We start from the raw sequence: 13469 nt of genomic DNA on the forward strand, positions 1-13469 counted from the left end.
ATTTACCTTTCTTTGTTTCTTTCTTTCTTTTCTTGAGGCAGTTTACCTGTGTAGTTGTCATTGTTCAGAAATTCTATATGTACAACATATAGAATATATCTTTGCAGCCTCGGCTTCTGACCATGCCTCTTGAGTCCTGACATTAATGGTGTGTACCATCAAACCTCACTTCTCTGTTTGTTTGTTTTTAATAATGGTTTGTTTGCTTTTTAAAATTTATATGTTTGAGAACTAGAGAGAAAAAGAGCACAAATTTGGGTGGATGGATGGATGGATAGATGGATGGAAAGATGAAGATGAAATAGTAGAAAGAAAAAAATTCTTTCATTCTAAAAGAAAGATATTACTCATGTTCACGAACTTGTATATATTAATCAAGGTGAATTAGCCAACTGATGGAAGGCAGATTTTAAAACCAGTGTGTAAACAGAATAAGAAAATCTCAAATAAAATTTTGTTGATTTTTTTGGTTATAGTATTTCTATTTCCTTATCATTACTTCATGTTTGGAATGTTGGAGCCCTTCTGCTGCTTTTCCCCAAATGTGTAGTAGTGATTGCACTCTATAATGTGCTTGCAAGCCTTTGTTTACACACATGAAGTTGTCAAAATGATACATATTATATTTCTATATGTATGCATTTGAATTGATACTGTATATTGGCAAAAGCTGTATTTTTCTTCTGTCTCGTCATTGTGAAAAATAACCCCCCATAAGACATAATATTTGCTTTATTTTGGCCTTTAAAGTATTTATTAATTTTTAATAATTTCATAGTTTATTATTTTCACCCACACCACCACATCTTCCCATATCCTCTCTATTCGCACTTACTCCCTACTCAACTAACACTGTGTCTCTTTTATTGTTTTCCAGTCAAGTACAGTTTGTGTTCTATAAGTACTGTTGTAAGTGGAGCCTTCCCTGAGTGTGGTTGACATGTAAGGGGAAAAAGATGAACAAACTGACTATCTGGCTTCCATTAACTAAGAAATCTTAATAACATCTCAGCTTGTGGTGAAATTTTTGTGCACATCTCCTTCTCCATGCTGGTGTTTTGTTTTTTTTTTTTTAATTTTTCATTGTTTTTATTTCAAATTAGAGAGGATATGCAAAAGGCTGGTCATTAAAAAGAAAATGTAAGCAGTCATCCAATATGCCCATGCTAGTTTACACTTCAAACAAAAATGGGTTGCATTGAAATTATACTTTTCAATGGAGAAATTCCCTCATAAAATAAGAATAAACCATGAGTGGATAGATTATAAAACTTGAAAAGTTCAATGATAGCATTTCTTATGTGAAGGTATTAATATTCTCAATTTGCTTTAATATTTACATCCAAGCATATACAAAGTCAATAAATTTCTTGAATCAAATAATCTCACACAGCTAAGATAAACCCTCCAGTAGAGAACATAAGAACAGAACACAAAATAACAATTAAATGTGATAAAGTTAGTGACTTCAAACAAAAATATTCTACTTCACTGAAGAGCAAAAACAAAACAAAATAAATATACATTTAGAATTCAATTTCAAGCTACTATGCTATAAAATATTAATAGAGTAATGTATGAAAAAATGGATAATTTATATACAACTGTTTCATTTTAGATTTCAACATATCATGTGATTGCATGATGGAGTCATTTTTCAAGATCCTTTATTGTATTTCTTTCTACCTAAAATTCTATTTATCAGAAAACTTCCTTCCTAGGGAAGTTCCCAGAGGCCTGAAGAAATATAAGTTTATTAATAACTAACAAACTTGTAAGTAAATAAAGTACTCATTAAAAAATACTTTAACTTTTAAATTTCATTCAATTATTTATCTTCCTAGCTCATAGACAAAGTACAGACAGACGTATGTATGTTTAGGGTTAAAACTATATATATATATATGTGTGTGTGTGTGTGTGTGTGTGTGTGTGTGTGTGTGTATTTTGTAACCTCTCCACATTTTTAAGCCTTTGCACCGGGTCAATATGAGTGGCCTTGAGCACTGGGATATTAAGAGGTGTGTATGATTACTAGGGCATGGCCTGCCCTACATCATTTCAAGGATATAAGCATCATTAAATTGTATTGATTCCTCGTTGAATTGTCTCTTACAGCCAGAATGTGTAAGATGGTCTTCAAACAAATGGAACAACAAATCACAGTATTCTTTCCAGAGAGGAGTTGACTGTTTTGTGTGTTATCAATCTCTGGCTTAAGCTCTCTTAACATTCTTTTTTGTTGTTGTTTCTTTTTTTTTTTCAATGCAGTTTATTCAGGAACCTTGAACAATCCTCGGACCCTGGGGAAAGCCAGCCCACAGCTTAAATAGCCTCTGGGTAGCCAACCCAGGCGTGCCACGTGGGCAACATGCTGGTGTTTTTTTTTTTTTTTTTTTTTTTGTCTTGTTTGAGTACATACTTTCATAATCGTTATGAGTTCAAATGTGCAAGTGTTGTTCACAAAAATACTTCTCTAAAGTTATGAAAAGCCTATAGGCCTTCCAGTCTTCCCTCTTCTCTTCTGCCATGATCTCTCAGCCTTCTTTGTAGGGGTATGCTATGTAATCCACATTTTTTTGGCCTAAGAATGTCATAGTCCATTGTTATATGTACCATGATCCTTCATTAGTTGCTGTGTTATTTAACATCTACTGGACAAACAAGCTTCTCTGAGAAGGGTTGAGGGATGTATTAATTCATGAGTTATTAGAAGTTGATTTCGCACTGTGTCTATTTAGCAGAATATGCCATTGGGTATATGACACACCTAGTCACATACTCTGGTCATTTTTTATAGTGCCAAGCATGTGCTCTATGCCATGGAGGAGGCCTTATATCAAATCAGACAAAGGTTCGCTCCACATACAACATATGTGGATATTTTAGTACCAGAGGATATACCATATAAAACCAGTTATTACTGGATCCCTCATGGTTCACAGATGAGTGAGAGTGATAATTACTTTTACTTTCTTTGTTGACATAGCACTTTTCAGCACTGTAAAATCTAGCCAGGAAAGATGAAGTATCCAAGTGAGTATACCTTTATTTTTCTATGTTCTGTAATTTGAATGTGTGGTGTCTTCAGCAATGGAATCTGTAGAATCTAGTCTTGTATCTTCCTGGTATATATTCTATGAATGAATCTGAAATATTATAGTATTTGACTTCCTTATGTTACTAAGAATAGCTATAGTTATATACAAGTTCAGAGAGATGTGCAGAGTTCTGGTCTGGTTAATTTTAGTGCCTGGAGTTTTTTATTTAATGGCTCTTTATAATAAATTTTAATTAAAATATTTTCATTGCGAGTCTTTGAATTTCTACTTTAGTCTTTGTAGTCTGTCACAAGTCTCCTGAATTTAGTGGTGTGGTACTCTCTCTTCTTTACAGCACTGATGAAAGACAAACAGCAAGAATGTTAGTGATTTCAAGGCCAGATTAGTTTGCAGAGTGTGTTCTAGCCAGCCAAAGCTACATGGTCAAAGTCTGTCTCAATCAATTAAGTAAAACAGTCAATCAATAATGAATTCAAATGTTTAAAAGACCCTATGTAAAATAATGTGGACAATTTGGGCTGACTCTGGATGTCCTTTGTCTTTCGTTCATAATTGTTGACACTCATGAACTTGTAGTTTCACAGAGACTCATATCCACATAAGTGACCCACATTGTAATATGTGTTACTCATAAATATACAAAAGGTAAACTAATTTGGGTGTGTTCATAAGAATTAATCCCAACCATTGAGAGTTAGTTATAGGAAGACCACCATAAGTTCCTCTTGGTCTACATAGGATATTTCACACAACCCTATTAAAAGGATCATAGAAACAACACCTGCAGCAATATATGTTTTAAATTAACTTTGTTATATATTTTAAATAGGATATTATCGCAGAAAACTGGGTGTTTAAGTAAAAACTGACCCATTAAATTTATAAAGGCTAAAAAAACCAAGATCCAGACACTAAGAGTTCTAATGTGTCAGAACCTAGTTCCTTATTTATAGATAGTTTTTCCACACATAAATAAATAAACATAACAATAAATTAGAGTCCCAGAGACCATACTTAGCAAGTGTTCAACCTATAGGATTTTACCTAATCTTACATACTTAAAATGGCCGTTCTAACTCAAGCTATTTATGACACGATATTAAAATATAGATTTTATAGAGACCTTGGTATTTGAGTTATAAAAGACACTGCACTAACTAGGAAGGTTCTATAGTCTGTGACTTCTTCATGTGTAATTTTTGTTTAAATCTGTGCAGATATAAGTTTAAGAACTACAAATTTGTTCTGGCCCTGATGTTTGCCATTAAAGAGATCAACAGAAATCCTCATCTTCTACCCAACACAACCCTGGGCTTTGATCTTTATAATGTCCCATTTACTGAAAAGAGTATTCTTCTTAGTGCCTTTTTTTGGCTCACAAGAATGAGCGTTCCCCTACCTAACTACAACTGTGGGCAGAAGAGAAAGTCACCTGCTGCACTCACAGGGACAGCATGGGCAACATCTTCCCATATTGGGACACTGCTACAACTCTACAAAATACCACAGGTGAGGTATGAGTTGTGGGAGCTAGTATTATTGGTGTCTGAAATTCAAAAATAGTGGGACTTGAAATATTCAGCTATCAATGAAAAGTATGAAGGTACTTGACAATAGATCCAAGTTTCCATAATAGGAAATAGCAAGGAAGGAGAGGTGGATAAGACCAGCTAGGATATTTAAACTGAAAACCTGTCAGGAATTACTGTGGAAAACTCTGAAATGTGTTTGCATTTTAAAACTGACAAACCATCTTTATCCTAACTGTTTATGTTTGTTGATTTGGAAGTGACATTGTGCTGATGATTTCCAATTTTGTTTCCTCTTCAGCTCACCTTTGGGCCATTTGATTCTATCTTAAATGACCGAGGTCAATTTAAGTCTCTCTATCAGATGGCCCCCAATGACACATATCTGTCACATGCCATAGTCTCTTTGATGCTTCATTTCAACTGGTCTTGGGTTGGTTTGATCCTCCCAGATGACCATAGAGGGACTCAGATACTGTCAGACTTGAGGGAAAAAATGGAGAGCAATAACATCTGCATAGCCTTTTTGAAAATGATCTCTGGTACCTGGAATTCATTTTCCAATGTAATATGGAAAAATATTGAAATTATTTCAGAATCATCAGCAAATGTGATTGTTATTTATGGGGATATTGTTTCTTTACAAGGCTTAATGAGACATATTTCACAACTCTTAGAGACATGGAAAGTCTGGGTCTTGAACTCTCCGTGGGATTTTGACAGCCATTCTGATTATTTCATGGTAGAGTCACTTCATGGGAGCCTCATTTTCTCACACCACCATGAGGAGATGGTTGAGTTTATTAATTTCATTCAAACAGTTAATCCCTATAAATACCCAGAAGATATTTATCTTCCTAAGTTTTGGTATTTGTTCTTCAAGTGCTCATTCTCTGAGTCTGATTGTCAACTTTTAGAGAACTGCCAACCCAATGCTTCTTTGGAGTTACTTCCCAGGCATGTTTTTGACCCAACCATGAGTGAAGAGTCCTACAATATATACAACGCTGTATATGCAGTAGCCTACAGTCTCCATGAGATGAATCTTCAGCAAATACAGATACAAGCATATGATAATGGAGGGGCATTCTTTCCCTGGCAGGTAATATCCCTTTCCGTGTGTTGGAATATCCACAATGTGACATTTTTATTATTTTCTAAGGCATGACAACAGGGTACCATAAATTTTAGAATACGTTGTCAATAAATAAGGGTGGAGATATTTGCTTCCCTTTTTGAAAGCCATTGCAAAATTCAGAGTAAATTTCCTTTATAAATGGTTCATCAGGCTAGAGGAAAAAACTTATTAGTCAATATTAAGTTCATGCAATAAGTTGCCTCACATTTTTATTATTTGTGAAAAACTGATATTTCCCATTTGTATTCCTTAGAGCAGAGTTTGGAGCAGTAGACCATTAAGGGTTACAATGTTTCTAAATACTACCAGAGGCTTACGAAGTTAAGGATAACATGAAATTGTACTTTAGACTTCAGGGCCATCATTTTAGGGAAGAAAGCTCTGACCATATTTCAAATGTTAAAAGAGGTGGCTAGCTTTTCAGAAAAAAAAAAATGAATCAGCTTAATTCACATAACTTGGTATCTTAGCTGTGTTTAGTTAAATGATTTCTTTTGAACAGAATGAGATTTTCAAAATTTAATGCATTTGAATCCACGTATCTTACGTCTCCCTTACAGATTTTTTTTTTATCATGAGTGCTCAAAAACACTGAATGTTGAGGACCAGCAATAGCATTTGACATGGTTCCGTAAGAGGAGATAAGGAACTGATGAGGAAGGGATGAGTCAGTTATGGTGGTCAAGAGAATCTTGAAATTCTTACTAACAGTCAGGTTGCTTGTTTATTTAAACAGGCTTCACACAACAGATGCAGACTAATGAGTCTTTGTGGCATACAGATTGTATAATTTTGACTCTCGATGTATGTTTAATTTTTCATTATATGTCTGGGGTTACAAATTCAGTCATCATTTGAAAGTACAAATAAAACAGATTTTACATTTATTATCAACCCTATAACCAATTCAGATTTTAAAGAATGTGTTTGAAAGCAAACACATTTATTATATGGTGCCCTGCTTTTAGGCTGGCAGAAATTGTAGTTTTAGGGTACTCTAGACAAATAGACAAAAATGGGAACTGTTATTTTTATGAATAGCCACTACTAATACTTAACTCATTTTATTTATATCATTTTACAATCTATGCTATTAAGAAGAAAAAGGTTATTTTAGTCAATCTATCTTATTCCTCCACTAGTGTAGCCTGTATGATCTCTTATCTTTAAACTACATTTTCAGAGAGCTCTACACATATTGTAAAAAGAGGCTTTGAATCTGTTACCAATTCTCCCAACCAGTCAGTTTGTCGAATATTGCTAAGTTTATCCTGGTACAATTATACTGTTTGAGTATGCTTAGTTAAAGATACCAAAAGAACATTCCTGGAGTCGTCTCACTTAGAAATTCCTAGCTTTGTTTTTATCTGTGCTCATCAAATCTCCAAGACCTAAGAAAAATTTTTCAAATTGGGCCAGACAAAGTTATTTCCTTAAAAGCTGAAAGGATAATAAGTTTAGGACTTTCCTAAAATGATTCAGGCATAATTTTCTCAGAAAAAGACATAGAATGAATCATATTCCAGAACATCCCTGAGAATGTAACACATAGAGAATAGAACCTAAAAATGAGAGACAGAATTACAGCAATTGCATCATTAGCTTCAGGTTTGCTGGAACTGTGACAAAGAGCTGTGCTGGCTCCCTGACTTTTGCCATTTCCAATGAATATGGCTGTGCCAACTGAGATTCTTTGTACTACTTTAAAAAATGTTTTTTGAGTATCTCAAGTGTACATCAACAAATGTTTCTGTATTTCTCTTAGCTACTACCTTTCCTAAAGAATACCCTACTGAAAAATTATGTTCGTGGTCACACATTAATGGATGGAAGGAAAAAAATAGTTTCAGAGTATGATATTCTCAATTTTTGGAATTTTCCAAAGGGTCTGGGATTAAAAGTGAAAGTGGGAACTTTTTTCCCAAATGCTCCCCAGGGGCAACAGTTCTCTTTGTCTGAGCATCTAATAGAATGGCCAGTAAAATTTACAAAGGTGAGTTGTGATTTGTCTCACTGCTTTGATGTTTCATACAAACAACAGTGATTCTCAGAATATAATAATCCTTGGAAACTCAGTTTGTACCAATTAATATTCAGCTGCCAATAAGAAACTTCACATAAAAATAGGCAACATAGACTTTTTTCTCATTCTCTGAATCTAATCAGTAAAAACCCTTAGTTTTAAATTTTATAAATGCTCACACACTTCTTCTGAATAGAGTGTCTGTTGTGAAACTGCCTTAAACCATTGATAGGAAGTGTATTTTGTCATCCAGCTGAAGAAATATCAGTGAGAATTAAAGTGTTATTTTTGTTTTGTCAACCACTGAAAAGGTAGAATAGCATGACAGATGTGTGTGTGTGCACATGTATTATACTTTCTTTGTAATTCACATAAACAGTCAACCAAAGAAACTGAAAGAAGCACAGGTTTGCTTTGGATGACACTTTGAGCATGTGTTATATCATGGTGGGAAAAGAATGCTGTAGGAGCCAGTGGAGGGGTTGACATCACATTCACAGACCAGAATCATATATTAAAAAATATGGTTGCTCACCTTTCATCTTATTTTATTCTGTCTGTGACAGTAGCCACTGAAATACTGAGCTCCATTTTGTGGTGACTCTTCCTACCTCAGGTAAATGTCTATATAAAACTTCTCACAGAAAAGCATTAGATTTGTCTCCATGACGAATTCCAGCTCTGCAAAGTCCTCAATCATCATTCATAAACATATTGGATATAAAAGCTCCTCTTAGTAGCCTGTAAGTGTAGAGACACGTTGAATCTCAAGTCATGACATTTTGGAACATTTAGTTTAATAACCTATACTTAACAACAGCTTCATATATTAGATAATGTGGGCTGTGTAAACCCGAAATCTGCCATAATTAGTAATATCAAAATCATTATCTTTAATTTTAAATGCAAGTATTGGCAAATTAACTACTCATGATACTCAGTAAGTATTTATTTACTCAAAAATTTCACAAAAGTCAGCATTTGCTAATAGCTTTCATTTCTCTCAGATTCCTCGGTCGGTCTGCAGTGAGAGCTGTAGGCCTGGATTCAGAAAAGCTTCCCAGGAAGGAAAGGCTATCTGTTGCTTTGATTGCACTCCTTGTGCAAACAATGAGATTTCCAATGAGACAGGTAAACACATGCTTTCGTAGAACTTTCCAACCTGTTCACAGGAGTCTGTAATACCTAAGAAAGTGGAAAAAGACTGCAGGGAAGAAAGGGGTACACTTTCGTTCCTTTATTAGAAATTTAAGTGTGTCCCATCCTTTTATTTCCACTTGAAAGGATACGTTCTAGACATTGAAATCATCCTTGATCTACATTTTTTTCATTGCAGATATTGTTCCCCAGGAAAGCCACCTTGCACAGAAATTAATAGTCTGTTTCATTTTACTGTGAACACAGTGTTTTGAGTACCACTTCTTTGTTTTCAAACATTCTCAGTCACATGTAGGATTCTTTTAAAGCTTTAATTTCGCACATCCTTTTTAAGATTATTCATAGTATATTTTTTTACACAGTACTTGACTGGAGAGTTGGATTTAAATTCTGCAGTACATGTATTTTGTCTCTATCAAATCTAAGGATTTTTTTTTACTGTAAATAATATATTTCTTATAAGATGAACTTTTACAATCTTTGTCTTCCTTTTATTACACATTGATTCTTCTCTCATACAATATTATCTGAATACATTTCCCTTCCTCCACTCCTCTCAGTTCCTTCCCAACTCCTCCTTCACCAGAGATCCATTCATTATTTGTCTCTCATTAGTAAAGAACAGGCATCTATGCCATAACAAAATAAAATATAATTAGTTAAAACAAACCAAAAAAACTCCCAGCAAATCAAAGTTGGAGAAGTCAAGACAATAGAAAAATAAAAGTCCCAAGAGAATGTGCAAGAATCAGAGGCTTACTTGTTTACACATTTAGTAGTGCCATCAATGTGCTAAACTGAAAGCTGTAGTACATGTCCAGAGGACCTAGTGTAGGCCTTTGTAGGCTGTGATTCCTGTTTTAGTCTCTGGATCTTCATATAAGCATTGATTAGTTGTTATAGAGAGCCTAGTTCTTCTGATGTCCTTATCCCTTCTGTCTTATCTGTCTCGCCTACTCCTTCTGCTTCATCTTCTATGGGTTTCCCTAAGCTCTGAGATGAGGGGATCAATGAAAACACTTCACTTAGAGTTGTGTGTGCCAAGGTCTCTCTCTCTCTCTCTCTCTCTCTCTCTCTCTCTCTCTCTCTCTCTCTCTCTCTCCTCTGCATAATAGCTGGATATTGGTCTCTGGAAAACCTTTCTGCTGCAGAAGTGAAAAATGAAGCCCCCCCCCCTTGATGGCTTACTAATGTACTGATGTATGAATATTGGAGAATATAATTAAGAGTCAATTTTTGAGACCAATACTGACCCAAGGTTTTTTGTTGTTTGTTGCTCAAGTAACATCAGAAATAAGTTCCATCTCATGGAGTGGGCTTTGAGTCAAATCATACAATAGTTGGTTACTCCATCAAGGTTTGTGCCACCATTATCCTAACATACTTTGCAGAAAAGACTGAATGTAGATCAAAATATTTTGTGTTTGGGTTGTTGTTTAAGCTCATCCTTTGGCAGTCTATAAAGTACTTTCTGTGTCATAGACATTGATACATGGGGGTGAAGGTTATCTGTATCACCATTTTGACTTCTCTATGTTCAATGAGTTGGTGTGTTGTGTTGTCTTAAGGTGTAGGACCTTTTTAGGATCTTTTTTTTTTTTGGCAGAGCAACCATTTTCTTGGCACATCCTGGGTTTGGGGGAATTTTCTTTTTTTAAATTTTTTTAATTAAATTTTTATTTTTTATTAATTCTATTTTATTCATTTTGTATCCCAGCTGTAACCCCCTACCTCATTCCCTCCCAATCCCACCATCTCTTCCTTATCTCCTCCTATGCCCCTCTCCAAGTCCACTGACAGTGGAAGTCCTCCTCCTCTTCCATTTGACCTTAGCCTATCAGGTCTCATCAGGACTGGCTGCATTGTCTTCCTCTGTGGCTTAGTAAGGCTGCTCACCTCTCAAGGGGAGGTGACATGAAATCCCTTTGTAATGGACATTTTGGTTTCTTTAAAAGCTCAGTTATGCTATTTAAATATGTTTTTTGTGTTAATCCCAAATGTGGGCTTTTAGTTTGGGCCTTGGTTTGTCTACAGTTGATAATTGCTTGATGGGGGTGTGGTATTTGACAGCTGATGAAGGCCTGTGTCCTGCCTCACAGAAAGAGATGTGGTCTAGAACTGTGAGGTATGTAAATATGAGAGCCCAGAAGGAGAAGAGAAACCAGAGACTGATGGTGAGACCGCTTCTAGGAGACAGACAGAGAGAAACATGTCAACTCAGCAGCTTGGAGGAGACTGATTGCTCTGTTTTCTGTTTAAAAAGATTAGTATATCCCAAAAGGAACCCATGGACCCTAAACAGCCAGGAGAAGTAAAGGCAACTGTGCTTCCTCTCTCCATTAATCTTCTCTCTCCTACCTACGGTTAAAGGGTTGGTAAAAGAAAGGTAGAGGCATAAATACCCTTCTTGATGATTATTAATATTTAACGTTGATTTATCTTCTAGTTAAACAGCACTTATTCCTAAACAAGCCGTATACCCAAATTACTACACAGAGACTAGGATTTATTTAGTTAACTTTGAGCACAATGCTGGGCAATAATTACTCCATCCTAAACCTCCAAGCTCTCGTAACTTCCACCCATTTAGATGTTCCTCATTATACTTGATTTTTAATCATATCTTAGGTTCAGTTCATTTCTCCTGATACTTCCCAGTCCTCTCCTCTCAAATGTCTCTTCCCACTCTTTCTTTCTCCTCCCCTCTGGACAAGGATGTCCCACCCTATTCTCTCCATTGCTCAGCATTGGCTAGTTGTTTTTACTGGCAATACAGAGAACAAATGATAGCATGTATATACAAATTTGAGACAGGTGATGCTTAGAATAAGCATCACAATGCAGTGTCTGGATTGAAACCAGATAGTGGGCTGGATATATCAGCATTGGAATGAACAATGGTAAATTGTATACATTTCACAAGAACATTATACCAACATACCACAAATAAAACAGGGTTTAAAAAGGAGCACCACATAAGCCCCGGTACTAGAAATTCCATTTGTTTGCAAGAGATGACCAACTGGGCTTCCATTTCCTTCATTCTTTGGAGACTTCATGAGGATAACTTTTATATATTATAAGAAGTTTCTACCATATTAGGTTTCCATATTGTGTTTCAAATGCCCTTCATTTCTAGCTGTCCTTATCTTCATTCCTTCCCTTAACGTCCATCTCACTTTTCATTTCTTAACTTTCTGCTATTTTTATCTTCCCTGTCTCCAGTCCCTCATAAAATCTATTTTATTTCTTCTTCCCAGGAGATCTATAAGACCTTCCTCTATGAGTTCCTTCCTTTATTCCTAACTACTCTGTGTCTATAGAGGTTGATTCTCATTTATTTAACAGCTAATATACAGATATAAGCAAATACATGGCATATTTGTGTATCTTGGTCCAGCTTACCTCACTCAGGATAAACTTTTCTATTTCCATCAATTTTCCTACAAATTTTATGTTATTTTTTAACAGCTGAGTAATAATACAACATTATGAAATTGTATCATGTTTGCCTTATTCATTTTTTCGGTTGAGGTACATGTAGATTGTTTACAGAAATCCATAACTTTTCTTTCTCTCCATCTCATTACAATAAAAATAGGCATCTAAAAATAAGACTAAAATAAAAACAAACCAGAATAGTAATAAACAAAGAATCAAATAATTGGTCTATGTGTATAGACCAAAATATTGGTCTATATGTATACAAGAATGTCATTAGGAGTTAATTATATTGCTATGTTTCTTTCATAGAACACTAGAATTTTCTTGTTTTCTAAGTCTAAATAAATAAATGAAAACAAAACCCAAAATGAATATTTTAACAAACACATGTAGACATCGACACACCAAAAACCATAATGTATACACAAAGATCTGTATGGTTAAAAAAAAATGTGAAGACAAAGCATTGAGAAACAATAAAATCTCCCCAAATACCATTGAATTGGTTTTGTATTGGTCATATGTTACTGGGTATAGAGCTGGCCTTTATATTTTTTTTATTACCTAGTGAAAATCCACAGAAAAATAATTCTCATTTGTCAGCAGTTTTAATTTGGAGATAGCTTCTGTTTTGGGGGTGAGGCTTGTATTTACTTCCCATCTCGGCACTAGGACTTCTTCTGGCTTATACATCTACAGTCATTTTGCAAGCTGACAGACTCTCTGTAAGTTCATACATATATAAGTCCTGATGTTCAGTGGATTTCTTTCATGTTTCAGTGTCTTCCTTCATAACTGGCTCTTACAATATCTTTGAATCCTATTCTGTGTTTCATAAGCCTTGAAGGAAGGAATATTTTGAGACAATTTTCAAAGTCGGTTATCTCTTCACAATGTCCAGTTCTGAGTCTTTGCCTTTATTCCCATTACTGTAGGATGATGTGTTTCTGCTGAAAATTGAGGAAAAATATTGGTCTATATGTATACAAGAATATCATTAGGAGTTAATTATATTATATTTCTTTCATAGAACACTAGAATTTGCTTGTTTTCTAAGTCTGTTGCCTACCTAATCTCAGATTGTTGGCTATCCAGGCATTGTCAGGCATGAGTTA

At 34.9% G+C, this 13469-nt stretch overlaps 2 protein-coding genes across 2 annotated transcripts in view; both read left to right on the forward strand.

Annotated features, from left to right (window-relative positions):
- The window catches only part of LOC110561262 (vomeronasal type-2 receptor 116), a 186301-nt gene that overhangs the window by 27605 nt on the left and 145227 nt on the right, over positions 1-13469 (forward strand). The gene's annotated exons all lie outside the window — the stretch shown is intronic.
- Positions 1-13469, forward strand: part of LOC110566236 (vomeronasal type-2 receptor 116-like) — a 34543-nt gene that overhangs the window by 8797 nt on the left and 12277 nt on the right. Inside the window, exons 2-5 of the mRNA XM_021664054.1 lie at positions 4280-4571; positions 4893-5693; positions 7495-7722; positions 8760-8883. Of these exons, the coding sequence (XP_021519729.1) occupies positions 4280-4571; positions 4893-5693; positions 7495-7722; positions 8760-8883 (1445 nt within the window). The remainder of the gene's footprint in view (positions 1-4279; positions 4572-4892; positions 5694-7494; positions 7723-8759; positions 8884-13469) is intronic.

Source organism: Meriones unguiculatus, chromosome 14 (assembly GCF_030254825.1).
Source record: "Meriones unguiculatus strain TT.TT164.6M chromosome 14, Bangor_MerUng_6.1, whole genome shotgun sequence".
NCBI lineage: Eukaryota > Metazoa > Chordata > Mammalia > Rodentia > Muridae > Meriones > Meriones unguiculatus.